Source organism: Agelaius phoeniceus, chromosome 5 (genome assembly GCF_051311805.1).
Source record: "Agelaius phoeniceus isolate bAgePho1 chromosome 5, bAgePho1.hap1, whole genome shotgun sequence".
Classification (NCBI taxonomy): Eukaryota; Metazoa; Chordata; class Aves; order Passeriformes; family Icteridae; genus Agelaius; species Agelaius phoeniceus.
In genome coordinates, this window is record NC_135269.1 from 34,010,271 (window position 1) to 34,038,265 (window position 27,995).

Below are 27,995 nucleotides of genomic sequence, written 5' to 3' on the forward strand. Positions count from 1 at the left end.
TCTGTAAAGCAGAAAAGCGCGTTTGCTTTTTGATCATGCAGGCAGTCGTGCGTGCGTGTGGACTTCAGTCACGCACAGAGGCATAATTAGCCTGGGAGGTATCGAAGAGCCGGGGAAGCCAGATACCGCTCAGTTAAGTTTAGCAAAGGATAATAAATAAAAGAAAGATGCTTTCGCCCTGCCCCCTCCCCCTGTGATGGTTTGCCTCCAGCTGCAAAGATGCTGTTGCTCGAAAGGGGCTGCTGGAGCTTTAAGAGCCGCTCCCCCCCCTCCTCCTCCCGACAATGGTCTGAACCGAGCTCTGCTTCCCAAAGCAAAATTTGTAATATGCCATTTTTCCCATGGATGCTTCTCCTCTTGGCTGCTGACGAAGTGACCGAAGAAAATGTTGAGGTGCCAAGCAGCGAGACTTGCCGGAGGACGGGTGCGGGGGCTTGGGGTTCCTCGGAGCAACGCCTGTGTCACCATTTCTAGGAAGATGGTCCAGGAGTGCTCGGCTGTGTGAGTCCCCGCTCGAAGCCGGTGGAGACTGCGGTTGTTATTGATCAAGTGAAATAGCAGACGCCGAAATAAAAGATACTAGGTACTGAACCTTCTATTTCTGAGTTAGATATTCCTTCCTTAGCTCCGATATCCTCAGGGGATGAGATGCAAATGCAAAATCTAGCTGTCTGCCTCTTGCTGTAGCACTTGTGTGGTATTTAAATGCTTTTCTGTAATGGGAGTTGGGGGATTTCAGATTGAAAAATGTGAAATCAACTTATTTTGTTTGGTTGTGGTTAAGGGAGGTAGGAGGTGAGAGGGATGACATAAAGAACAGATAGTTGGATTGAGTCCTTTTTCTAAGGTACTGTGCTGATCACCCCTCCTGTGTGGAAGGAGTGCAGGATGCTTCTGTTAAAGGTGATATCATAGTTTAGTGGAGGCTGGCAGGTAAGGAGTTAACTAGGAGGAGGAATATGCATGTAATGCAACTCAGACAATAGGAAGGATTTTCCTTATTGGAATTACACTGTGCTGCCTAAGAGCGATCCTGCTGAGGACATCTGAAGAGACATAATTGCAGTAAGATCTGGTTTTATCAGTCACTATATCTATTTAACGATTTGGAAAAAATAGCTTGTAAATGCAAAATACCCAGAACGATCCAATGAAATGAGTTTTCAAGCTGATGTCACTGTGGACAGGCTAGAATGTATGGTAGGTAGATTTCTACTTCTTTTTCCTGCAGCAAAATTATAAGTAACTTGAAATGACTCCTCAGCTGTGGTGTGCAAATCAAACACAAGAGCAAGCAGAAAACAAGCTTTTAAAGCCAGTTATGGATAGAAAGGTGAGGGGCTAAAATTAGATTCACATCTAAGGTGGTGGCCTTCAAGGTGAGCAAAATGAATGCTTGTCTAAGAGCCTTTGTCAGGCAGAAGCCAAGTAGCTTTGTGTCTTCTTATTCCCAGAGCTTCCCAAGTGAAAGAACTCCATCTGGTAAATAATTTCCAGGCTAAATGAGATTGCAGAGGTGTTTGTTACAATATTCACTTGAATAAATAATTCTAAGACTCTTGGACAATTGAGATAACAGAAAATGCCAAATAGGGTGGGGTCCAGTTAGAAGAAGGAAGACAACTTTTTCATTTTCCACCTCTATAGGATACATACCACAGAAATTTTCAAGTAGTTTTAGAGAAAGTCAGTATTGAGGACATACTTTGACACCTGGTCCATACATGATCATAATCAGAGAGAAGTTAATATAAGAGAGTTGCTATCAATTAATTTGTTAATGGAGTCCCTCCCGAAAAGAAGCTTTATATAACTCTTAACCAAGGATGGCCATATCCTGTGCTCTGTGCTGGAATTTTTGTCCATTCCCCTTGTCTGGTTGTTTAAACTGAGCTGCAGAATTCCTAATTGAGCTAATACAGAGTTCACTCTTGATGGAGACATAATGCAGCTAATGCTATAGATTTGCTATGACATTTTTCCATACAGCCTGAAAAATCTTAATCACAGTGAACCACGTTCTTTCTGCCTCTAGTAAGACAGATTACTTTTTGCCAGTTGGGTGTTGTGTGTTTAGAGGGGAAACCTGTTCATGATTTCTGGTAATACAGTAGGCAGTGGTCACATAACATCCATCATGCTCCCTGGTATCACAAACCAGGCATTTGTGATCTTTATGCCTTTGTTTGGAGGGAGTAAAATGACAGAAGATTGATGGCTTGTCTATGTTAGTGACTTTTTCAACCATCTGTACTGATCCAAACTCATTGAAGTCTATGAAGAATTTCCATGAATTTAAGTATTTGCTGGGTTTGATTCCATGCAAATAACTGGAGAAAACACTGAACTAGGAACCAGTCAACCTGGAAAAGGCGTTGTAGTAGATGGTGCAGTAGATACACGATGGACAAGAAAGATAATGTGTTTTGAGAGCTTCAGTGTCCTGCTTCTCAAGCTGCCATTGGGTATGGCTGTGATGCCTGAGCACTCAGGTCCAGAACTACTACTAAATAAGAGTCTAGGTTTTGTTTCGAATTAGAAGAGTTCTAAAGTTATTACATTACCTAAAAGTCTATTTCTAGGGAGTGTTTATGTGCTACATGGATTTCAAGGGAAGCAGGAATTTGCCAGTATTCTGCTCCCCCTTCAGAACCTCTCCATGGGTTTGGGATAGTTGCAGGTGCTACACAAGTCCACTGTATGTTGCAGTCCTTGCAAGTTTTGGATGCTGTAGGGGCACCCTGCCCAAGGGAATTGTAATATCTGCTCCATGGCTCAGGATGGATCTAAGGAACAATGATTATATATTAACAGTAAAATGCTGGTGACTCCATGCATCTTTCATTGAGGGATTGCTTTACTTACATTCAGGATACTGGGTAAAGTGATAAACTTTGTACTATAGAAGTAGTAAGCTCAGTATCAATGGAGCTTTTATTTTTCTATTTAAAGAAAGAGAAACACATTTGAAAAGTCTTACTTTTGTTGGCATAGATCAGTCAAGCATAACTTTAGTTAAATTGTATTACTACAGGGCAAGTCAGCCTTTTTCTGGCAAAGAACACAAGCTTTCCTTCTTTTCTTTTGAATGAAGAGGTATATAGTGCCCATTCAGCTATTAATGTCAGCTCTTTCAGTTGAAGAATATGCCACCTTGTTTATTCCTTTCTCTCCTCTTCTCCCTCTTCTTTGCAATCCTTGCCCCATGGGAAGCGTTGCACAGAATGATGTACAGGAGAGGGTATTCCATTATCATGGACTTCTATGGTCTTGAAAATATGGGACAGAGGTGTTTAATCCACCACTTGCAGTTCTTAACACCCACTGGAAAGAAATTCCAGCTCCCTCAGTGATCATTCCTCGCTGCCTGTGTTCCACTTAACATGCCTTCAGGTTGGAGTAGATGATCTCCAGAGGTTCCTTGCAACCCTGAGTATTCAGTGATTCTCTCATATCCTGAGAGAGCAAGGTGGCTGTCCACTCCCTAGTGGGCTGCTGTAGTTACCTGGCCTATACCTCACTTTCTCCTGATGACCAGTTGGTCAGTTCAGATCTTAATTACCTGCCCACCTTCTACTTCCATTTTCCCCCCAGCTTCTTCTCTGCTGTTTTCTGGGGCAAAAGCCTGCAGTTCTCTGGTGGCACAATGAGCTGCAGTAGCTTGCCAGATGCATGGTTAGGCACCACTGGTATAACCAAGTAGGATTTGAGGTATCAAGTCTTGGTAAAGAAATCCGTAGTAAAATCCTTCAGTGGGAATTTACTCAGTCTCTGCAAAGGTGCCTCCTTATGGCTGGGTACAGATACATCAGTTTACTCAATTCAACATCTTTCATCATTCCTTTGAAAAGAAGCAAAGTCTGTGGTTTTGGGTTCTTGGATTTGTTTGGTGGTTGATTTGTTTGAGTTCTATCCCATGGAATTACTCCATGTGGAAAGGACCTTTGGAAGTCATCCTGCACAAGTGCAAAACTTGCTCAGTGCTGGGCCAAGTGCAAAACAAGATGAGTCTGTTCACTGCAGGTTTGGAAAATAAAAGAAAGTTCAGTGTTAACTGTAATTTTCAGAAATTTAAGACAGATATTTATGCAGTCCAATTTTGTCACATTTAGATTTTGTAACATTACCTGAAACTTTTAAGAGTGGTTAGTTTGCAATTTAGAGTTGTGACAATGCAATTCAAGGTTTCTGTTTTAAACTTCAGAGATAGAATTCTAATGCTTCATGTACATTGTTGATTGTCTTTGCTTATTCTCCCTTTTTTGTCACTGTCAGCTCTGAATTCTTTTTCACTAGCAGACTCATCAAAGAAATGTAACTGCAATTGCCTTGTGGGAGTTGATAGGAATATAGGGATAGTAGGAATATAGTAGGAATATAGGAATAATATAGATAGGAATATAGGAATATAGTATAGATTAGGGAAAGGGATACTATGCTGGGATAACGAATATCTGAACATAGGAGCTGGCATGTGCAGACCAAGTGGAGAGATTAAAATATATGCACAGACTCGAAGATGTTTATGCATCTGATTTTCAATGTGCATTCAGAGTTGAATGAGAAACTAACAGCCTATTAAACTATACAAAACCAATTCAAGAGACTGGAGGGCTGGGAGTCTTCATTCCAGTCTTTGATTTTTGGGGGCATTCCTGAGCATATGATTATATTCCATCAATCATATGACAAGCTGATAAACACAGTTAGAAAACATGGAATCTCCAGATGTCAGTTGGATGTGCTTGTCTATCTAGCAGCTATGGTTTAGAAAATCAAGTTCTCTGAGCCTAGCCAGTTTTTGGAGCAGTAAGAATGGAGAACAAAAAGGAAGCTTAATGGCAGTCCTTTATTAATCTTCAGTTCGATTCTGAGTGGAATTGATACCTACATGTTTAGTAAGAACTGAGTACCTGAGACAAATACCTGCTATGTATGCATGGATCTGTACATATATCATTAAGTCCAGGATGCAGCTGTCCTGTGCATATGAAATTTGATTCATGCATATATAGGGAAAGATATCTGAGTTTTTTCAAAAGTTATGGAAATGCAGAGATCAGCTGCAAAAGTATGTGTGGCATGGTAGTTCTGAACAGTAATAGAATTGGGCCTGCCCATAGCCTTATTTTGAGCCTTTTAGAATTGTAGCATTGAATGTGGCTGTGTCTTCCCTATAAATACAACTCAAAAAGGAATATATTTTTTGCAAAAAGAATGGCTTATTCTGATTAATTTATTAGAGAGATCACTTTCAGTGTTTAATGATTGAAATTCTTCCTGTATAAAATATACTTGAGCTTAACACAGATTTATGGTCTGTGATAAGTGGGGAAGAGTAGGTAGATAGAGTGATTCCTTCTAATTTCATTGTATGAAATATTTCAGCTGATTATATTATGAAACCAGACTAAAAATTGTTGGGGTGATGGAGGTTTTTAATCATCAAATTTAGGTTTAAAATTCAAATTACATAGAAGGAAAATCAGAAATGGCCCTCTTTCCCCACTGGAAATTTTAAAAATATAATTCAGGTTACTCAGGATATCACCACATTAGCGATCAGACCAAACTGATCATACCAGTACTATTTTTATGTTATGTTTTAGCATGAATCCCTCAGTTGTTTCTATCTGATTCCCTGAAAGGAATTTAATTTACATACACCAGAAGGACATAGATGACCAAGACAACACATCTGTATGTGTATGCAAACTAAATTCCTTTCAGGGATAACTAAGCTGGGAGCTGACTCTTACATTTAAATCTTCTGACCCTGTGTGTGAACCACATCATCCTGTGGTTAGTCAAAGGTTGACTAATACATGCACACACCATCAGGAAATGTCAAGAACTCTTATAGCTCTGTGACATATTTCATTTCCTGTATAAAGATCCAAATGCATATGTGCCCTTCTATTTGTCCTCAGCTTCCAATCTTATACTACTAGGCTGTGATCGGTCTGTTTGCTGACACTCCTCCTCTGTTCCTGTGAAGTTCTTCCTCTGCTTTAACCTGCCCTAGCTTTTGTTGCAGTCTCTCTTGACAAGCCTTCTTTCCTTTTTTTTTTCTTCATTTAAATATTCTTCAAATATTCTCAGTATTTTGATTCCTTCCCGCTGTCAAGCAGGAAATTTGTAAAAGGTGTAATAAGGTCCTGGGGAAGTAGCTCTATTCTTCAGCACGTGCTTGGGAACAGTGTTAAATGGTGGCTGCCTCAGGACATTGAAAGCATCCCATGTGTTGGCACATATAAGAGTGATAAATGCCAAGAAAGTTTTAAAAAAGGAAAACAAAAATGCTTTTCTAAAGACAAGAAGACACAAATTATAGTAAATCGAACAGCGTGGCATAATAGGTCTTTCATGAAAGGCTGTAAAAATTTTCTTTGGAAGCCCCACAGCAAACCTGCAGTTGCTTGAGATTTTGTTACTTTTTTGTATCTTGGTGACCCAGAGACACTTTGAGAAGCCAGGTTTCCTTCCAAGTTGTTTGGGGTCCTCATGGACCCGCACAAACAATCTGTGTGAGGTCATGATCCAGAATTCCCTCCCATATCTCATGCTCCTTGCTCTTACAAGAGTCCAAATGTCCCTTTCTATCACACCCTAGCAGCCTTTCTATCTGGCTCAGGTTAACAGACTGCTGTGCTGTATTTCTCTTCACTCTCAGGGTGGGGGAGGGAGAGGATGCAAGTGGTTCCAATGGAATAATGGCATTGATCTCCGAACTCCCAGAAAGCGATGTACATCACCAGGCTGACTGCAAGAACTGCTGTACCTTTTAAAGATTCTCCTGGGGCTGTGAGCTGTGGGAGAAAACTTCCAAATAGCAACTGCCTACACCAGGAACTGCCCACCCATTCCCTGCCTTCTCTGCTGTCTTAGTCATAGCCCAAGTTTGTTACTTGTGCTGTCAGAACAATGCAGTCCAGGGATTCAAAATAAGAACAATGCATGGCCCCCTGCCTTCCCTGAATGCAACAGCTGAGAGGGACAAGATGTGATAATAGTGCCATGAGCATTCATGGATTCCCTTATAACCCCACAACCGCTTACATATATGGCTTCCCACATCCACATAACGACTTTAAGAGATTTCCTATCTAGTGTGAATGCAAGGTGCTGAGGCAGCAACAGCTCTCCACAAAAAGCTTTCCCTACCTGTTCTCACACACTCAGCAGCATTCCCGCAAAATTGTACCACTCTCACTCTGCCGCAGCCTGTGTGCAGGGGTAGCAAATGCTTCACACCAGAAACCATGTGTAGCACATTGGAAGTAATTTCTTGAATGATGAAGCTTCACCGATGAGAATCCCCTGGGATGAGAAGTGTGACCCATGAGATGTTGATGATTGTGAGGCAGAAAGGGTTTAGTGACAATCCAAATTGTTAACTTTGATCTTGGAGAATGGGCATGAAGAGACCATGGTCTCTGGCCACCTGGTGCATGCCGAAAAGTTATCATTGAACTGAGCAAGTGGCAGATGGCCTTGGAATTTTTTTAGTTATCCCTTTGCTCACTGTGAACATGACCATCCCAAACTGGTTAGCCACAGGTGGGAGCTGAGTGGAGACTGGTGACGGCCTCTCGCTGAGTGCACTGTACTTACACGATGTTGTGAGAGGTTCCTGGAGGCAAGACAGGCTCCCCTGGCTGGCATCCCACATCCCAAGGTCCCTGGGGACAGTGGACAAAGCAGTCAACAGCAGCAAGCTCTCCTAAAGATTCCTAAAGCTTCTCACTGTACATGAAGGGGGGTTTGAGATTTACGTAAAAAGCTTTGGAGCTGAAGTATGGGACTAGGTGATGTTATTTGCTCTGCTCAGGACAGATTTAAGAAACAAACAACAGTGATTCTGTTCCTGGTAATTCAATTTGCACAAGATATCATAGGGATGTAATTAGCAGAGTTTCTAGTTCTTGACCTCTTACTGAACAAGCTCACTGGAGAATAACTTCCCCTGAGGATGGGAATAACTAGATAGAAAAATAGATTAACCTGGCATTGTTAAGGCAGCATGATACTGGATCAATGGTTAGCCTGAGCTGTACTGTAGAATTGCCTAGAGGAAGACAAAATCTGGCAATTAGTGGCAGCTATTGACATCAATACCAACAATTCAACAATGAAATTAAGTAAGAGAAGGGAGAAAAGCAACAATAAGGGAGACTACAATTGCAGAGGAAGTATTTTCTGTTATTTTAAGAGAGTGTTATTTCCAAAACTATTAATTTAAATATTCTGTAACCCTCCATCTCCTTCCAGTCAGTCTTCCTTAGTTTTGGGAAGCACATTCAAAGTCTTTGCTCTATGGAATTAGTCACTGTGTTTAATCCCTCTCTATTGATCATCTGATTAACATTGCATGCAAGTTTAAAAGTGGGAACAATGCAATAATCTACTAACTGTGTCCATGTGACAGAGTTTATTATTCCTCCTATGAAACATCCTGAAATGTTTTCGCTACTGAAGAGCTGTTCCTTGATTTGTGTTTGTTTTAAAGAAATGATGTGTGAAGTGATGCCAACGATAAACGAGGACACCCCGATGAGTCAACGGGGGTCCCAAAGCAGTGGCTCGGACTCGGATTCTCATTTTGAGCAGCTGATGGTGAACATGCTGGATGAAAGGGACCGTCTCCTGGATACCCTTCGGGAGACACAGGAAAGCTTGTCACTTGCACAGCAACGCCTACAGGATGTCATCTACGACAGAGATTCCCTCCAGCGACAGCTGAACTCAGCACTGCCTCAGGTATGTTGTTAACAAAGATTCTTTCTTTTTTTTGCTTAGGTTCACTAATTTTTGAGTTGACACCAATTACTTTAACCATAATCAGTATGCATTACTTGAGGTCCAAATTTTGCTCCCATTGATGTCAGCTGCAGAACTCCTATTGAATTAATATAACCTGGTTTGACCTCTATGGGACCTTTTTTCATATTTAAGAGTAGGAGTAATGCTGTTGACTTGAAGGAGAGCAAGATGAAGGCCTGTAGCTACTGGTTCTTTTGGCTGTTGCTCTAGCATTTACAACAGGTGAGGGATCATTTAAATAAAAGATCTAGAGGTAGAAATAAAGAAAGAAGAATGAGAATGTTTTCTAGAGACTTCTAATAAACAATAAAACTAACTAATGTAGTTAAATAAGGTACAACACAACCCCAAAAAAATAACTGATACCTTAATATATTAATTCAATTAAGTTTAAATATTTATATAAATCTCATTATTTGAAGTTACCCTAGTCTTTTTTAGGAACTTCAAAACTGAATGTCTTCAGTTAAAATACTAGTGTGATATATGTCAATAATATGTGTCAATATAATTGTTTTTAATATACTAGAATTAAAAGCAAAGAAAGATTTTACTTCAGTCTGCGTATGTGGCCAGAGGTTGGAAAGATACCATGATTCAATATTCAGATTTATTCCGTGTTGTTTTCTTTGTGTCTCTCAGCTGTCATGTATTAGAGAATGTGACCATGAGGGCCTAGGGAGGAATTAGGAAGTGTGTGGTTGGAATAAAGAGGCAATAAGGATGAATGAAATAAGTACAAAAATTTTTAAGGGTAGAAGAGGAAAGTGGCACTGTCTGGAATAGGGAAAAGCAGTTCCCTATTCAAGTGCTAACCTCAGTAGGTTTTTGGAATATCTTGGGATAGGACAAAATGAGAGAGAGAGAGAGACAGACAGAGAGACAGAGAAAAAGAGAAAGAGAGATAGAGAAAGAGCTCCAGACAATAAGAATGCCTGCAGCTGTTTTGGGACAAACAAAAAGGAGTAGCAATGATCTTGATAAACTGTAAAATCAACGTTGGTTTTTTTTTTTCTTTTTTTTCTCTTTATTTGTGGGCAGTTGAGCTTCTTTTTACAGGTATCTCTACATAGAAGAGTAGAAAAGAGTAAGTGAAAGACAGCATAAATCCTTTATTCAAAGATTTACTGCTGGAAATCCAAAGAAGAGAGGACGCTCAGCATCTGTTAACACATCCCTTTCAGTGTGCTGAAGCACTTTCCACTGAGCCCATAGGGAGGTATTTTTGTTGGGCACTAGCAGGTGTCTAAGCCCTAATAAGTCTTGCATATGCAGAACTCCTGCTAAAATACTGGAGACTAGCTAAGGAAAATAATAGTCATTCTAAATGCCATACAGAGCCTAAAAGAAATAAATTCTAAGGAAATGGATCACAATAGTATTTTATTCTTTATTTCTTCTAGTAAGGAATAAAGATTAAAATTATATTTTGTTACATAGTTTTGAATGATAGCTGTACACCTGCTAAAAGCAATAGATTTGTCAGGTGAATGCTTTGGTCTACCATGGACCATTGGGAATGTGTTTCAGGTAGCATTCATCCTTACATCTAAGAGAGATGTAGGTTTCCCATATGAGAAACTGTGTGACACACTGATTACACCTTAAAGCAGAATCAGGTTTTATGTCCATCAAGTATGTTATCTAGATCTTCATCTAAGTGATTAAATTCTTAAAAGTACAGAACACTGGCTTAGTAATATAACATTTGAGTAATAGAGTCTTTCAAGGATGTAATTTTCATATCACTGCCATACTATTTAGTTTCAATTCTGGACTTGAGATATTCTATATAGTACTTTCACAGTTTTTTGGTTTATTGTTTTATGAATGGCAAGCTTGCCTTGCTAACTGCCTGTTGCAGCCTTCTAACAAAGTATTACCTAGGACTTCTTACCTAGTGGAGAGGAAGAATTCTCTCTTTATTCAGTTTAGGAAGAGAATATATAAATATACAATATCTATGTGATAATTATCATGTAGTTGTGGCATCTAATGAGTCTTGCGTTATCAGAATTTATTCTTTTAGTTCTTGATCCCTCGAGTGGTTTTCAAAATTTTTTCAATTATTTCTTAGTATTTACATAGCGCTTTATGAGTAGAAACTGTGTATTGACATAGTTGTATTCCAAAGCATTTTTGTTAGGACACTGTTTTTGCTTATTGGGAAAAATACATTCTGGAAAAATCATTACACTTGTAATAAATAGAACCAGCACAAAAAGAGCTTGCATGAAAACTCAGCCATTGAAAAATCTTGTCTGATGGGAATTAGGAAATCATAAATAACATTAAATAGGAAGCTTGTGTTCTTAGTTAATGCTGTTATAGCTGTTAGGGCTGCAGCCAATGACTGTAAATGTCTTCAAGTTTTTATACTGGTCTGCACTGCAACAGAACAATGTACAATTAACCATGTCTTTCAAATCTGAGTTACAGAAATATAGTCATCATGCTAAGTTCTATCATTGAAATAAATTTTATTTTCATTAGATTGGCAGTTTTAACTTTATGAACATCTGTCTGTAACTGAACAGCTATGTTTGTGGAAGGAGGGGAAAAAGTGAGCAGGAAATTACAGATCAGCTAGTCTAAATAAAATAACAGGGAAGACTTTAATCTTGTTTTGGAGGAAAATCTAATGATATGTCAAAAAGCTAACTTAAAAATATTACAAGGGTTTATCAAAATTATCTTTATACAAAGTTACTCAACATGCCTCTTTGGTACCAGACTTTTTAGATTGGGGAACTACAGTATCCCTAAAATGATATCTTTTGAAGTCAAGTCATTTAAATTACTAATAGATGGGAGGAGTGTAAGGAAAAGCAATATAATAATTAATAAGGTCAGTAATAAAGGAGAGAGAGGAAAAATTTTCACTTACAGTAGACTGACAGGATGGAAGGAGAGTAGTAGCAGTTAATGTATTTTGAAGCTTTTATTTATTTGAGCATAAGAAGAAGCATGCTAGTGGAAATTTAAGATGACACAAAATTGAGTTGAATTTTGAACTAAGGGAGTATTATACACAAGAACAAGAATAACAGAGGTGGAATGGTAGTGCATGGTAAAAGGGTGAGTGCCTTATATCTAGCAGGTAATAAAAAAAGTCATGACCAAAGGTAGCAGTAGTAAAGTGGGAGAATATATGGTTTACAATGGTGGTAGGCAGCCAGTGGGAGGTTAAAAATGGAAAGTATCATTTTGAAATGTGTTATGTAAAAGACTTCTGTTGGAAGTAGGTAAATATTAATGCAGTTAGACCAAGGGGTGGTTTGGCCCTTATTTATCTGAGTTTTGGCTCAGTAGTGATTGAGAGTTGACCTCAAATTGGAAGAGATTAAGAAAAGCATTGCTAGAGGAAAGAGTAAGTAACATTTTCTGTCTGAAAAGACTAATTGAAGATTTCTTATTTCTGGGGGAAACTGACTTGAGAGGGACTGTGAGTGATTTCATAGATTTTCTTGGAGAGACAGGAAGATGGAATGAACAGGTAAAGATGAAAAATATTTTAAGCCAAAAATAATGTTGATGAAGGAATAAATGATTATAGGGTACCACGAATAAAGATAGGTCATTCATCAAAAAAATGTCTTGCATTATGAAGGAATGGCATCTTTCTTAGACAAAGACACAGTAAAAACCCATAACTGGTATAAAAGAAGCTGGTATAAAATACATTATATGTTGTAATACCTTTGCTGACCTGTGAACTGGACCCAAAACACCTCTTCAGATTCTTTATTTCAAACTTTATTTTGGAGATACTCAGAATCTAGTTCACAAGTGATCTTGTTTATTCTTCTCAAAGCTGCCTATTGACAGTGGAAGCTTCTAAGGAAAGTGTGTCTGGGTCTGCACTGCATGATCCCCAACAAAAGGAATTTATTGCATTTAGGTCATGACTCTTAAATCCAGAAAAAAAATTGCTAAATACAATGAAATACGCTGTAATGAGGAAGCATACAATCTAAATACTTAATATTGTGGGGTTTTTTTTTTGGAGTAAAGTAAGGTCTTTTACTGCAGCATAAGAAAGTGTTCTACTAAAAAGGTTAGGAACTCTTAACTCCATTTTTGAGTGCTAAAAAGAGGAAAATATTTAGTGATTTACTTAGAAATTATTATTCAGAGAATACTTGAGGTAGGGAAGGACCTCAGGAGGTCACCTTGTCTAGCTTTTCTGTTGCAGCAGGGTTACTAAGAACAGGCTGCCCAGGACTGTGTCCAGATGGCTTTTAAATATCTCTGAGGGTAGACTCCACAGCTTCTCTGGGCAACCTGTGCCAGTGCTCAGTCACCCTTACTGTAAAAAGTAAAAAATGTTTCCTGATGTTCAGGAGGAACCTTCTGTGTTTCCATTTGTGTTCATTTCTCTTCAATATTACATTACCAGAAAGTTCTGATTTTACTGATCATTTATGGTAGCAGATTTTATTTTTTAGTGGCTGTAAGTCTTTTCATGTATTGATTATCGGAATCTGCACCTATGATACATCTTTTTTAGTACTATTGGTTGTCAACTCATTATTTTTTATATGCCTTAGCATAGTTTCCAGGAGGATCCGCTCCATGGTCTTACTGGTCACTGAGGTGAAACTGACTGGCTTTCAGTTGCCTACACCTTCCTTTTTACCCTTCTTAAAAATTAGGGTTACCTTTCTCCTTTTCCAGTCAGTGGAAGCTTCACAGGGCTGACACAACTTCTCAAATATGATGGATAATGGCTTAGACACTTCATCCATCAGTTCCCTCAGGACATGTGGATGCATCTCATCAGCTGCTATGCACTTGCACTCCTTGTACATAATCTCAAACCTGCTCTTCAGTGAGTGGTTCTGCATTCTCCCAGTCCATGCCTTTGCCTTCTGCAAGTCAGGGTGCTGTGGCTGGAGCATAATGTGTAGTTTGAGTGGCTTTAAACAGCTTAACTTATATGAGTTGAATTCTTCTATGTATGGGTATAAAACCTCCTGTCTTTAAAATAGACCTTTTGAAACTAAAGCAGTCTAGATATGTTATTCTTTGGTAGAGATCATTGAATAATTTATACTGAAAGAGACCATTGGAAGTCAATTTTCTTTCATTTTTTAAACTTATTTTGTTTATTTCCAGCAAGTTTGAGTATGTTGTGATTCGAGTGAATCTCTCTGGTGGAGATCTAAACACCTAGTTCTAGTTGAGTTTAAATTCTTTTGAATGCTGCAAAAATATTTTTTTTCTCTGCAATAGATATTATTGTCAGCACTGTTTGCAAATCTTTCTGGATATCGATGGTAGGATTGTTTGGCGTGTGGAACTGCAATACTAAAAGGAATCTTTTTATGTCCTCTGGTATCCCATAGATTTCAACTAAATTGTAATTGTTAGCTACAATAATTCAGTAATAAAATCAGTAATAGAAATATAGTAGTAATCATTAAGGTTTTATTTGATCTAATAACATACCACTCATTTAGAAATGCTTACTGGAGGCATGATAGAAGGGAAAATCCAAAGAGGGAAATGTAATGACCTTGTTTTATTGAACCAGTTTATGTAATTTGATCAATGTTAACCTTTAATAGAATTGTGATTAGAGAATTTTGTTGATAGACTTGCATTTTCTTCCTATACAGTGAGCAATTAATTTTTTACTGCCAGAGACAAGAAAGGTATAGGGAGACAACAGTAAATCAGTAGGGCCTTATTCTGAGGTTGTGTTTTCTGTTTTAGATGTGTGTGTGTACAGTACATGGATACAAAATACTGGCATTGCACAGATACATGTATAGATACAAAAATAAAATAGCCTGACAGAAATAAATACACAGATTTAAACAGCATTCATTAAAATAGACTTTGTTTATTTAGGATTGGGCATTTGCTGTTTGGGTGAAAATAATAGCTTGACCCACAGTATTGTTCTCAAAACAGTTCTTGTTCCTATGATGAAGATGGAATGTTGGCTTTTTTTTCACTCTTTATTTCTTTCTGGCTGTGCTGAAGAACACAGAGTACCAATGGCATCCTGTATATTTGAATGAATAATCAGGACTTTTTCTGAGGTTCTAAAAACATCCTCTTGTGTGAAGGACTTCTGTAAATTCTCCTTTTTTTTTTTTTAATCTTGCAAAAGTATGCATTTTTCTCAAATTTCCAGGGAATAACTTGAGAATAATTCCAAGTAGTGAAATGGAGATCTGAGTGAAATGTGTCTGAGGGGAAAGTTCCAAGTTTTCTGTTTCAAAAATCCAGTGATATGCTCTGTATTCATGTGTAAAAACTAAATCTTGAGCCAGTGTTTGTTTCTATCTCTGAATTTCCTGTGTTTTATAGTTTTGCTGGCTACTAAATATAAACATGTTAATTTTCAGGTGTTCTGAATCCATGCAGTTCCCACGAAAATCAATGCAAGTATCAAGTGTTTGTGACTGCCAAAATTAGTTTAGATTCCTAATTAACAGAAATATTTTCTTAAACAAATTGGAATTATGCTTTTTTGCTAATTATTTTAGCGGTTTGTCCCAAGATGTTAACATTGGGGGGAGCATATTGAGATGTATGCAAAAAATCAGATACTAACCATAACTATTAGTTCTAATAGAGTAAATACAGAAATACATGTTTTTACAGGATTTAAATGTAGAGGGGAGACAGAGCATCTGGAAATCAAAGAAAACTTGGTAAAGTTTCAATAGTTTAAGTGCAACACAATGCTGAAGTATTAGTTGTGTCCAACCTTATAAATGTTTAGGAAAAATTTAAGGTTTTTCTTCCTTGGTAACAGAACATGTAACATAACAGCACATGGCAGTTGTTTTTTTTTTTTCCACATAAAATTGAATGAAAGTTGTTTTCATAGTGTTAAATACCAATTTTATTCTATTGGATAACTCCTAACTAATATTATCTGATAAAAGACAGATTGAGGTATCTGTGATGTAAGTAAGACACTGCTTGAGCTGGGTCCTCTCTGGACTATCTTTTTTTTTTTAAACCACCATCATATTCCAAACAGAGCTGTAGGGGGATATAAGGGAATATAAGAAAATAAAGATAGTGTAGAAAGTAATCTTACCCTGAAGGACTTGCAGCTGGGCCAATTATCAAGGATAAGGAGCAGGCCTTACTTTTAAGAGGCCACAGATGTGACCAATGAGAAGAAGAGTGCTATAAAAGAGTGGGGTGGCTGGTTGAGAAGGGATCTGGAGTCAGTTGGCTGCTTTGTGAAGAAGAAAGAGTCAGTGCTCTGAGGAGCTGCCCATGAGAAACACCAAGAAGGTAGGAAACTTTTGTGCTAAGGAGGTAACAGTATGGAACCCCTGCAATAAGATGACAACACAGAGCACAGTTAAAAGTATAATTATACTTATAAGTAACAACTTGAATTCTTTTCAAGTGTATTTCCTCACTGTTGTGAAGTTCCGTGTATACAGTAGCATATCACAAATAATTATAAGCAGGAGATTTTATCTTAAAAGCTTTGGGCTTCTTAATAAATACTTGATGACTGAAGAAGGCTGATGTGGCAATCCAGCAGAGGAATAAAATGGGATATGTGGAAAAAAGACAGAAACTTAAATATTTAGAGGACAAAGAACATGTGGTGAATGCCTGAAGCAATCAGCTATGTACTCCCATTTCACTCTATATCTGCTTCATAAGTATTGATATCAATTTTTTTAGCTTGAACCAGGTACATCAACTGCTACATTAACTATTGATGGCTCATTATCTGAAGGTTTAGAAAGACACACAAATGAATATGAGGAAAAAATATAATGGTGCTGGTCAACAGAATAGAGCACAGATGGTTATCCAAGTCTCTATATATTAAAATATATAAAATTATATACACTGTATATAAACAGTGTAAAATTATAAACACTGTAACAATTATAAATAAACAATTATAGACACTGTAGTTTTAATAACAGCCATAGTCATGGGTTTTAACCCCTAGTTTTCATAACACCTGTAGTCATGCCTCTCAATGTTTAAGAAGCATTTGGACAATGGTTTCAACAATGTTATTTAACTTTCGCAGCCCTGAAGTGGTCAGGCATTAGAACCAGATGATTATTGTAGGTCCCTTCTAACTGAACTATTCTATGCTGTTACACAGTGAGGAAAAGCTGGAAAAATTAGTGCAATTTTATAAAGCTTAAATGTGATAGTTTACTTTTTGCTCGTGTCCTTCAAAGTGGATGGTAGAGGCTGACACATCATCCAAGAACACTGTGAAAACATACTCCCTTCTTTTTAAGTTCTCTATTAAAAGCAAAGGAAATGCAGAATATTTAAGAATCAGCTTTTAGAAGTGCCTTATTCAGGCTATCTTCTATCTTAATGAATAATTTCCCATAATGTGGAATTCACTCAAAACCACAAAATTATCTTAGGGGCATGTTTTTTATTTTAAAAGTAGGGATAATTTATTTCTTATTGAAGTGTGTAGAGTTTTCCTGTTGACTCTGAAGAAATAGGTTTATTTTTATTGATAAATATGTATCTTTCATATGATCCCTAGGAATCTGAACTTCTACATATAGAAGTTAAGGGCCAGTAACTTTATTTAGTGTAATGTAATATTTCTGTATTCTACTTAAGAATCTGTTCCAAATAATCATTTGCTGAGTGTATCTTCTTATCCTTTAAGTTTTTTTCCTATTTAGGATCAGATTATAGGCTTTTTTCTTTTAATTATTATTGGTGAACTGCATTCTTTATCATGTATGAGTTCTTAAAAATCCCAATTATACTGTGACAATTGATTTGTTATGACAGGCAGTGATCTGTCAAAAGAGAAAATATTAAATAAATCTTGGAGACTTACAGTAAGGTTTTTTTGTTGTAGGTTGGTTTATTTGAAATTATGAAGTGACCAAAATTACAGATTTGGTTTTTTCCTGCATTGGATTTTTTTTTTTGATACTCTAAGCAGAAGGGAGCATAGAGATAAGTGAAGGGAAGGAGCAATAAGGAAATGGTAATGCACAAGTGGATAAACCATACTTCTGTATCAAAGGGATAGAATTCTCTAAGCAGGGGTGGAGTCAAAGTCAGTAAAAGCACAGGAAGTAAAGCCCTAGGCCAGAGGGCTAGGACAATCATTGTGGAGGGTTTTCCACTTATTTCACTCAATGGTAGAACTAGTCCTTAAAGAGCAAGTTGAGCAAGGGGACAGAAGATCTGGGAATGCTGATGACAGTGGCTGAATGTGAGCCAGCTGTGCCCAGGCCAGAAGGCCAATGGATGGCATCCTGACCTGGATAAGCAATAGTGTGGCCAGCAGGAGCAGGGCAGGGATTGTGTCCCTGTACTTGGCACTGGTGAGGCCACACCTTGAGTCCTGTCTCTGGTTCTGGGCCCTTCACTGCAAGAAGGACATTGAGGTGCTGGAGAATGCCCAGAGAAGGGCAGCAAGGCTGGGGAAGGGTCTGGAGCACAAGTCCTGTGAGGAGTGGCTGAGGGAGCTGGGGTTGTTTAGCCTGGAGGAGAGGAACCTTAGGGGAGACCTTACTGCTCTGCACAACTGCCTGAAAGGAGGCTGTAGCCAGGGGGGTGTTGGTCTCTTCTCCCTGCTAACAGGGACATGACAAAAGGAAATGGCCTTAAGCTGTGATGGGGGAGGTGCAGGTTGGACATCAGGAGGAATTTCCTCACTGAAAGGGTGATTAGACATTGGGATGGTGTGCCCAGAAGGGTTGTGGAGTCACTGTCCCTGAAAATGTTTAAGAAGAGACTGGACCTGACACTGTGCCATGGTCTAGTTGACAAGGTGGTGTTTGGTCATAAGTTGGATTTGATGATCTCAGCGGTCTTTTCCAACCTAATTGATTCTGTGATCAAAAGTGCTCCTGGACATTCTCACTAGCAAAATTAGACTCATGAGAGTATCTGAAGTACAAAATTCTGATTTTTGTATTTTTTTCTGTCATAATGACAAATACATTGTAGGTATTGAACACTGAGACAATTACTAAATTAAAAAAAAAAAAGGGCAACCGCATTTTTCATCTCCTGGAGTAAAACCAAAACCACTTTCTTTAGCACTATGAGTACAAGTGCTGTTTGGGACAATGTATTTTGGAGATAGAACTTGGGGATTATGCTAAGTTTGTATTTTTCTACTTCCTCTGCTTAATAACATCAGGCTGACATTGGAAATAATGAATATCCAAAACATTAAGATATGTTGAATGCATTTGCAATGTTTTATTTTCTCAAAGGTGAAGGGTTAATATTATCTCATATACAACAAGGGGCTTATTCACCAATTATATCTTTGGTCAAAGCATGTAAAGACAATACCTCTGAATTTGTGAAGACTAAGTTCATGAATAATTGCCCCCATTAAATTAATTCTTCATTAGCAGTAAAAGCTTGATATTATAAGTATTTCAAAAAAGAGGGCATTTTAAGATGGAGAATTTCTTCTTCAGTAATTGATACACATTCATATCAGATTCAGATGCTCTGCTGTAATTTGGTTTCCTCTTTGTATCTGCTGTAAACTAGCATAAACTTTGTCAGCCAAAACACATTTAAAATTCTAACCCTGTATATGTGAAGAGTAAATCAACTGACTGTTCCCAATTTTTTATTCTGTTTATTGAATGTTCAACTACCTTCAGTAGCTCATTTTCCTTTCCATGTAACTCTACTTAGGCTCTTAAGCTGTAATACAAATTTAAAAGTCTACTGTATTAAGAAAGAAATCTGTATTTATTGTTCTGTAGTTCTAATGGTTGTCAGGGTGATCTACTACTACTTCTTACCACAACTGTGGCATGCTGTTATGAGCATACAGTCAACAATCTAATAGTAACTCACATATATTGTATATATTCCCTACAGAAGCTTAATATTTGGATTGTATGGACAGATTTGAGGAGGTATTGTTTACAGAAAACTGTAACTTCAAAAAATGCTTTCAAGAGGCAGCACAGTTTTTCACAAATTGAATGACTGTGCCTTTATAAATTCTCAGGTTAAGTCTTCAGAAATAGTACTCTACATGGGCAGTATTTGTGTGCAAAACAGAAACCTCTGCTTACTTTCTAAGTATCAGTGAAGATTACATTGGAGCCTACATTTAAGTATGAAAATTGATAACTGGACTTCCAAACCAAATGGTCACACAAGACCTCAACCTAAATCAGACTTGGAAAAATGTGTACGTTTGTCAGAAAATTTCTGATTGTACTATTTCAGCTGGGTGCAATTCTTCTTAATATATTCATGCTTGAATCTGAGCCATACATTGAGAGTTATTTTCTGGTTTTATGTATCCATAATAATTTGGTTTCTTACTTCCATATTACAATGCTACGACAGCAAGCATTACAAGAAGATCAGTTGCAATTTAAGGTAATAAAAATCAGTGTTCTGATTTATGTTCGAAGATACAGAAAAAAGGAATTCTTTATTGCTGGTCATTATTTGTATTCTCAAACATTATAGAGATAAATACTTACTGTTTTATTCTGTCCAGGGCAAAAGTGATTCTGTCTCCTAGAATACTAGCAGATGGATATAAAATGTTTGAGATGCTGCTTGTCCTAATCCAGTACTGCATTTTTGAGTCCTACACCATGACATCTCTTTGCTTTTCAAAGTAACCTTGCTACCTAATTGGCATGGTGTTAATGATGGGCTAGGACTCCCTTTAAAGTAGTCACAAAAGTGTTTCTTCTACTCATAGTTTAGAAAAAAAGAGAACTAAAACCATTTGTAAGTGTAAAATCTATTTTAAAGATGACATCCAGATGAGAATAAAGTCTTTCTTTCTCACTGGTTGTTTAAATAAACAAAAAGTATTCATATGGCACTGAACTGAATGTAAAGCAGAAATTTTCCAGGCCTATACATTATGAACTGGTACATCTTTGCAATTCCTCATTTGAATTTCCAGAGATGGGAGAATGACCTCAGGCATAACATACAGGCAAGTGTTTCCAAGTTCATAACCCCATAAATTGGTTTCCAGAGTGTACACATACCAGCTGCTCACAAAGAACTATTAAAGCAAGGGCTTAATGAAAGGAGGTAGAAAAGGACAAGGCCTATACTGATATCCAGAATGCTTTCTCAGATTTGTCATTTGCAGCTGAGGGCAGGTTTTAAACTTCAGTTTATATGCTAATCCTAAAATAGAAGTGTTTGTATGCCAAAACTGATTTAGTCACTTTTGAGCCTCTTCCACATACTTTGGTTTTTTTTTTTTTTTTGGTTTTTTAAAAATTTATCACTTAGGACATCACCAGCTGATATCCTTACCTCGATGAAGGCATAACACATGAAAAATCAGCCACAAGAAAAAAAGGATTTAGATATTTGTATGCCAGTCTTGTATGTGAATGACTTTTTTGAATGCAAGAAATGAAATAAATGTAAGGAAACATACATTATATTAGTTAATTACAAGCTACTGATACAGATCCACTTAAAAATCTGAAAACAGATGTGGCAACATTCAGTATTAAGTTACATTTAGTGGACTTAAAAATGTAAGCAAGGGGGAAGAATTAAAAGATGATGATACTAATGAATGAAAAATGCTTTGGGGGTTCTCTTAACAGCCCTACTTCTGAGAGGAGTAAGAGCACATTGTAGATTGTCCTTGCAAAATTCTTCTGTTGTCACTTTTGCACAGAACATATCCTTGAGTAAGAAAGTAACCTGCCTACCTTGTCTTTTTCCATGAGTCACTTGTGACTCATGATTGTTGTACATTGTCCTCCAGAAGTGAGTTGTTTTGTGAGTATAAAGTGCACTGTGTATGAAGAACTGTGACATAACTCAAAGACACAGTAGATGTTATTAGAACATTCCCATGGAAGGTTATACATTAGGAGAATTTTAAATAGTTTGTGACATCATCTGTTTTGAAAAGGATAATGCTCTACATGCTGAAGTAATAAATTTTGTTTTCTGACAGGGTGGTAACTTTGTACAAGCTACATAATTTGTTTTTGCCATAGTATCCCTCAGGATCCTTCTTCTAGTTTTTATTACTAAAATCCATATTTGTCTCTATTGGAGACTTGAGGTTCTTTTCCCATGTCAGACCTTTTTCAAAAAAAAACTTCTGCAGCTTGTGCCTTCTGAAAGGAATTTATTTTTCATAACATACACACTTGTTGGGAAGAGTTTTAATCACTTTTAAGAATGAGTTTACAAAGAATATAGATAAAGTGCTAATGGCTCAGCACGCCCAGTCTTGGATGAACTGCCAATACTGGAGGAGTTCTTGTGGTAATAACAAATCTTCTGATAACCAAGAATGTCTATTAAAATTCAAGTGCTTTTGCAGAAAATCTTTTATTGATTTTTATTAAAAAAAAAATACAGAATTAATGTCATTGCATAATCAAACCGTAAAATGTTCATAGGTATCTAAAACATTTTTTTAAATCATGCATTGCATTTTCCATGAAAGAGAAACTCTTTAAAATATTTTCAGTCTTTCATGCCACAGTTTTAGAGGAATACTTTGGAAACATTCCTTACAAATGCACCTTTGAAAAAGAAATTTTTTAAAAACATAGAATTCAGTATCGGCCTCATCAGAGGCTTCATTTTGTGAAGAAAGAAATTATATAAAATGTACTATTTTCACAGCCAGACCTATTTTTCAGAGTGTGTTATGACTAGGTTATTGTTTTTGTGAAGGAAAAAAAAATTAGAAAAATTAAAGACATTTCTTTACACACTGAAACATTTTTTAACATCTTAATGAAATGCTTATAGTTTTCATTTATAATTAGTTTTCTGTCTTGATTCTACCTATTAAAAAAATCACCTTCAGGTAGAATAAAACATTACAGCTGAAATAAAAAGAAAGTTTTGGGATTTTTTCTGTTTTTTGTTGTCAAAGGAATGAGAAAAAAATTGCTCTGTAGTGTAGAAGGTAAAAACAATCTATTAAAAATTAAAACAGTTAATTGCTAAACACTCAGAACAGCAAAATCAGTGTGACTATGGTTTGTTACTTACCCTTGTCTATCTCACTGACTTCTTCCTTATGTAAATATGATGATTTAGAAAGAGGAGCAGCTAGTACTCTGGCTAGCCATTCATACTCCACTTTTGATAATGATTACTTTAGGACAATGTCCACATCACATACGTGGGTTTTTTGTCTTTTTTTATGAGATATAAAATTCATCAGTATTTCATGTAGGGGTAAAATTTTATATGTGCCCATTTCTCTTCTGTTTTAGTAAAAGGACACATGGCAATTATTCTGCCTTCCAGAAACATTCTAGTTCCAGCTTTGTTTCTCTCTGTTCATAGCTTGCAAGAAAAAAAGATGAGAAAATACTGTGGTGTGGCTTGATCTCATTAATTACTTTTTTAAAGGCAAAGTATTTAGAAAAAATGAGCCCATGCTTCTATTTAAATAGTTCTTGTTCTGTAGTTTAAAATCAAATGTTTCCTCTTTTTAAAACTTAAAAGTTAGCTCAGCCTATATGCCCATATAAATTGCCAATATTTAGATACTTTGCACCTGATTTATGTAGGAAACTTCCAGTGAATTATTTAGGGAGCTTTCTGTGCTCACTCTCATCTAAGCAGCTTGGTCTCCTAACCCCTTGTCTCCAAAAGTAATTAATACACTACATTTGACATTAGTGGCTTTATTTTTGAGCCAAAGTCCAATGTCTTTTCTACTACTACCATGGCACATACAAACTTTTTGGCTGGGAAATCTAATTAATGTTCTGGTTGGGATTTCAGACATAATTGGCCTTTAGGACCTCCAGGAGCTGCATGAGGCCATTTCTTACTAAGCTTTGTATAGAGATCTTTCAAAGCTTATTCTATCACATTTGGTTAACCTTACAGTTCCTTCCACATTTTGGGCATAGTAGGAACTGACAACCTTAGTTGTCCTTTAGTAGCTATGAGGTGTTCAGTATTACTGAGCACATGGAGGAAAAAGAAAGTGAACAGAAACATCCACTGCAGTTGAAAGGTTTGCAGCTTCAGCAAAGTGCTTGGAGTACATTGAGAATAACCCACAGGATGGTCTCTATATTTGTGCCTTATAGCATTTGGGTGGAGTTTAGTTTCAACTGATTGAAGCAAGCTGTCGTTTTACATCTCAAAATATAACATGGAGTTTAATTTAACAATGTTTCATACTTCTGCAGTGTTATTCAGCAGGTTAAAAAGTGATGGAAATTTGCACATGGCAATTTAGACTTTTTTCTTTAAACAGTTTAAAAAACTGTGAGTAAACAGAGCAGTTCACTCTTTTTTTTTTTTAAACACAGTTTTGTTGGTAGGAATGCTCCTGAATGATGAAATTCTTCATTTGTCTATCTGTCCCCTATAGAAGACGTCTTCTTTTGTTCATTATTTACTGTCTGCTCTGAAAAGCTGAGAAACATGTATTTTTTCCTATCTTGAACAGATAGGGGTTGGTTCCATGCTTATTTTCAATAAAAAACTTGAAAATTATTTGCAGAAGTTAAGCTTCCTTTCTTAGGACTAAGGAGAAATTGCATCCAGGAGTAAGGAGATAGCCTGCTGTAGATAATTTTTTTTACTTTCTTTGTTCAGGGTCACTCATCTGATGGAAACATTGCAGGAAAATTGAGAGTAATCTTACAACTGCATTCAGTCAATGATGAACAAATTGCCTTTGTTCATTGCACATATGCTGTTCTTGTTCTAAGCTGTCTCCTGTCTCCCTCAAATTGAAGCTGAAGAGAGTGAGGCAGTTCATTTTATTTTTGATGGAGAAAGGTCTTAGCCTGGGGCCTACTTCTCACGTGTATTATATGTGTAAATCCCCCCCCCCCCAATGTCAACAATTGTTGTATCATTTTTATTTAGTTTTTAAATTATATTAATTTTTAAAGGGATTGTAACAAGATAGGAACCTACTTTAAAAATTTTTAAAAAATTAGAAATAAGAGCCATGTTTTGAAAGAACAGCCTTCTTTCAGAGGTAAACTTGTGCTTGTAGGATAATAGTGCCTGTAGAATTTTAGTAAATTACAGATAATGTAATGTTGTGCTTCAAACTACCTACTTAGGAATTTGAATAGAGCAGTGAGGAATAATATTCACATATGTTTCTAGTAATTCAGTCTGCAGAAGTCATTTGAATAAAAAATGAAAAATTTGAGGTTGTGTGCTTGGAAATCTGTAAATGGGATGTAAGTGTGCAGGGAGGAAATGAGTCTTGTAAAAAAATACACTTGTCTGTGATTAGGAAAAGCTCAGGAGTACTTAGGTTTGCCTGTGATGCCCTATGAAGGCATAGATCAGTCACTTTAATTTGCTGTTTATCAAATTATTTCCTTTCAGTTTCTTTACGTTTTAAAGTTTCTCAGATGTAGCCCATACTTTAATCTATCTGGTCATTCATTCATTTCCACTGTCACTATAAAGAAAACACAAACTGTCCAGACACAATGGTGCACATTATTCTAATTTCTTGATCTTGAACTCTGTTCAGGAATATGTTAGTCTTTGAAAGAGAACAGCAGAGTTTTTGATAGTAGGCTGAAAAAGTATTTCAGTTAATACTTTGGGATGGCTTTTGCAGTAGATTATGTAGACATTCTCATACAAGATTTCAGTATCTTTTCTTGTTCAAACATAGGAACACAGATTCATCAAGAAGCTTGTTTTAATAAAGCTTTTCAACAACTTTGGAAATGGGAGATGGGAGCAAATTAGTCTTAACAAATAAGAGAAGGATAACTTGTGCACCAGTCAGGCAGGTTTAATGCCAATCTGTGTGACATTAAGTGAAGCTGAAACTTCTGATTTATGCTACAGGCAAATAAGCAGTGTGGAAACTATTCATGAGATAGCTAGGGAAGCAGCATACTTTAAGTTTTCCTCTTTTCACCAAGCTTTCTTGGAAAAAAAATGTTTGTATTGTAGTCTTTTTGCAAGACTATTTTCTTGTTGCATCTTGTATCTGTTCCATTTAGGTGTTTTAAAATTTTATGCTTAATATTGCACTAGAGTGTCAAAAAAAAAAAAGGGAGATACTTGCTGTGTTTTTTGAACATCACTTAGTTTAGATGTGCAAAACTTCTAGCTGCCTTAAAGCAATAAAAAGAATCATATAAATGGTATACTGAAACAGCTGAATAACTATAGTGCTTTAGCAGCATTGGTAAATACCAGTCTGCATGGGAGAGTGATTTGCATTGCTGTTAAATGGGTGTATTTAATATAGAAATTAATTTCACTGATGCACAATTCTGCAGATTTTTTGGCTGTTTCACTTAATGTGCAAGAATAATGCAAAAAAAAGTGAGCTTTGAGTTATATACTTGTGGCATTTATACCACATATTTCATGTTTTAAATATTAGCAGTCAATATTTAGTGTGACTGTGTGCTGTAGATATTTGCTACCTTGTGGTTTTTTTAAAAATTACATATAAAAAGAGATAAAAATAGTAGATGCTTTTTTTATCATATGGGTATATAATGCCAAGGTGCAACAAGAGCTCTGGGCTCCTGGGAATCCAGGGATCTGTTGAGGCAGGGCCTGGCACCAGAGCCCATCCCACCTCCCGCCAGTGGGACAGGCAGCAGGGCAGCCCCAGGGGCTGCTCTCCATGGGGTCCCACAGTGACCCCAGGGCTGGGCTGGGACAGGAGCCCTCAGCTCATGGAGAGCTCTGTGGGGTCCAGGGCTGGGCTGGGACAGGAGCCCTCAGCTCATGGAGAGCTCTGTGGGGTCCAGGGCTGGGCTGGGACAGGAGCCCTCAGCTCATGGGGCAGCTCTGTGGGGTGCAGGGCTGGGCTGGGACAGGAGCCCACAGCTCATGGGACAGCTCTGTGGGGTCCAGGGCTGGGCTGTGGGAGCTGGAGACCACCGGTGCTGTGACAGCACTGGGGACAAGTCCTGGCTGCAGGTGGGAGGGTCAGCCAGGGCTGGGCATGATTGACTGAGTTCCCTCCCGAGGGAAAGGGGAAACTCTACATATGCTGCCATTTTAACCTGTAACAAAAATTGTATTTAACAGATACTGTCATTCATAGAAATAAAGCTTAACTGCATTTTTCCAGGGTGGAATCTGGTGGGTTTATGAAATAGGATTCCACTGCTTGCATGGGGCTGTGAAAGATTACGAATATACTGTGAACTGCGAAAAGGTTTTTCTTGCATATGTTACTTGTTCACACTTTTTTTTTGCATTTATTATTTGAAATAGGTAATTCAGAAGGAATTTCCCAATCCAGTTTTTACACTGAGAGTTACATTCAAAAGCTATGATCTTAGAGGTTGTAGAAAGTGGTGTTCAGCCCATTTGATTTCAGCAGGTTCAAATACCTGCAGAGTTCTTTTGAGGAAGCAGGGGACCTTGAAGATCTCAGACAGGTAACATTTATTGAAGTTTACGGAAACTTGAGTTCTGTCCCACTGAGATTTAAGAGTCATTTAGCTGTCTTTTTAAACTCTGCTAGCACCAATGTGATGAGCCTGATTGTATATGTCAGAATGACAAAACAGTATGAATTAGTGGATTTTGTTATCAATGCCTAATTAGGTTTACAACTGAGGTTTGTTAGGGATGACAGTTGTTATTGAGATTTTACAACAAAATCCCTTCTCAAGTAAAATTTCTTGAGGTTCCCTCACATATGAAATAAATGAGTCATTAATATACTATTAAACTTTATCACAGATGATCTTACCTAGTGGTTTAGGGCTTAATGATCTGGACATGTTCGTTCATTATAGCACAGATACTTCATGTAATTGACTGAAGAGATACAGTCAATTATAAACCATCTATGATTTTTACAGTTGTTCTTGCATCAGTGTTTTAGTGATTGTCCAATGTGCAGAAAAAAAGGGCACTTCATTTCATAACAAAAAACCAAAATCCTCATGAGGCAAAATAGTCTCATCCCTACAAATGATGTTTGATGTGTACTTTCTTCTTTTAGAATGACTGCCCTTCCTTTTAAAGGACTTCATATTGGTGGGATACTCTCCTAATGTGACAGCCATAATTAGCAAAGCGTCCCTTTTGGAAAGGAATAGAAAATTCTATTTTGAGTTCAGTGATTATATTTGTGAAGACTTGTCTAGATAATTTAAATTTGCAAAGGTACAGGGTGCTATGAAGTAGCAGTCTCATGAATTTTGATAGTTGTGTAATTCTGAATAATTTCTAGGAGGTTGTTAAAACTGATT

The 27,995-nt window shown here is 37.2% G+C and overlaps 1 protein-coding gene across 5 annotated transcripts in view; it reads left to right on the forward strand.

Moving 5' to 3' along the window:
• Positions 1-266: 266 nt before the first annotated feature.
• PPFIA2 (PPFI scaffold protein A2) overlaps positions 267-27,995 on the forward strand; it is a 290,351-nt gene continuing 262,622 nt past the window's right edge. For 3 of the 5 annotated variants that reach the window (XM_054631393.2, XM_077178786.1, XM_077178785.1), the window contains exons 1-2: positions 267-583; positions 8,510-8,760. In XM_054631393.2, the coding sequence (XP_054487368.1) occupies positions 8,512-8,760 (249 nt within the window). In that variant the 5' untranslated portion in view covers positions 267-583; positions 8,510-8,511. The remainder of the gene's footprint in view (positions 584-8,509; positions 8,761-27,995) is intronic. The other 2 variants (XM_054631394.2, XM_077178787.1) reach the window with 1 other exon arrangement.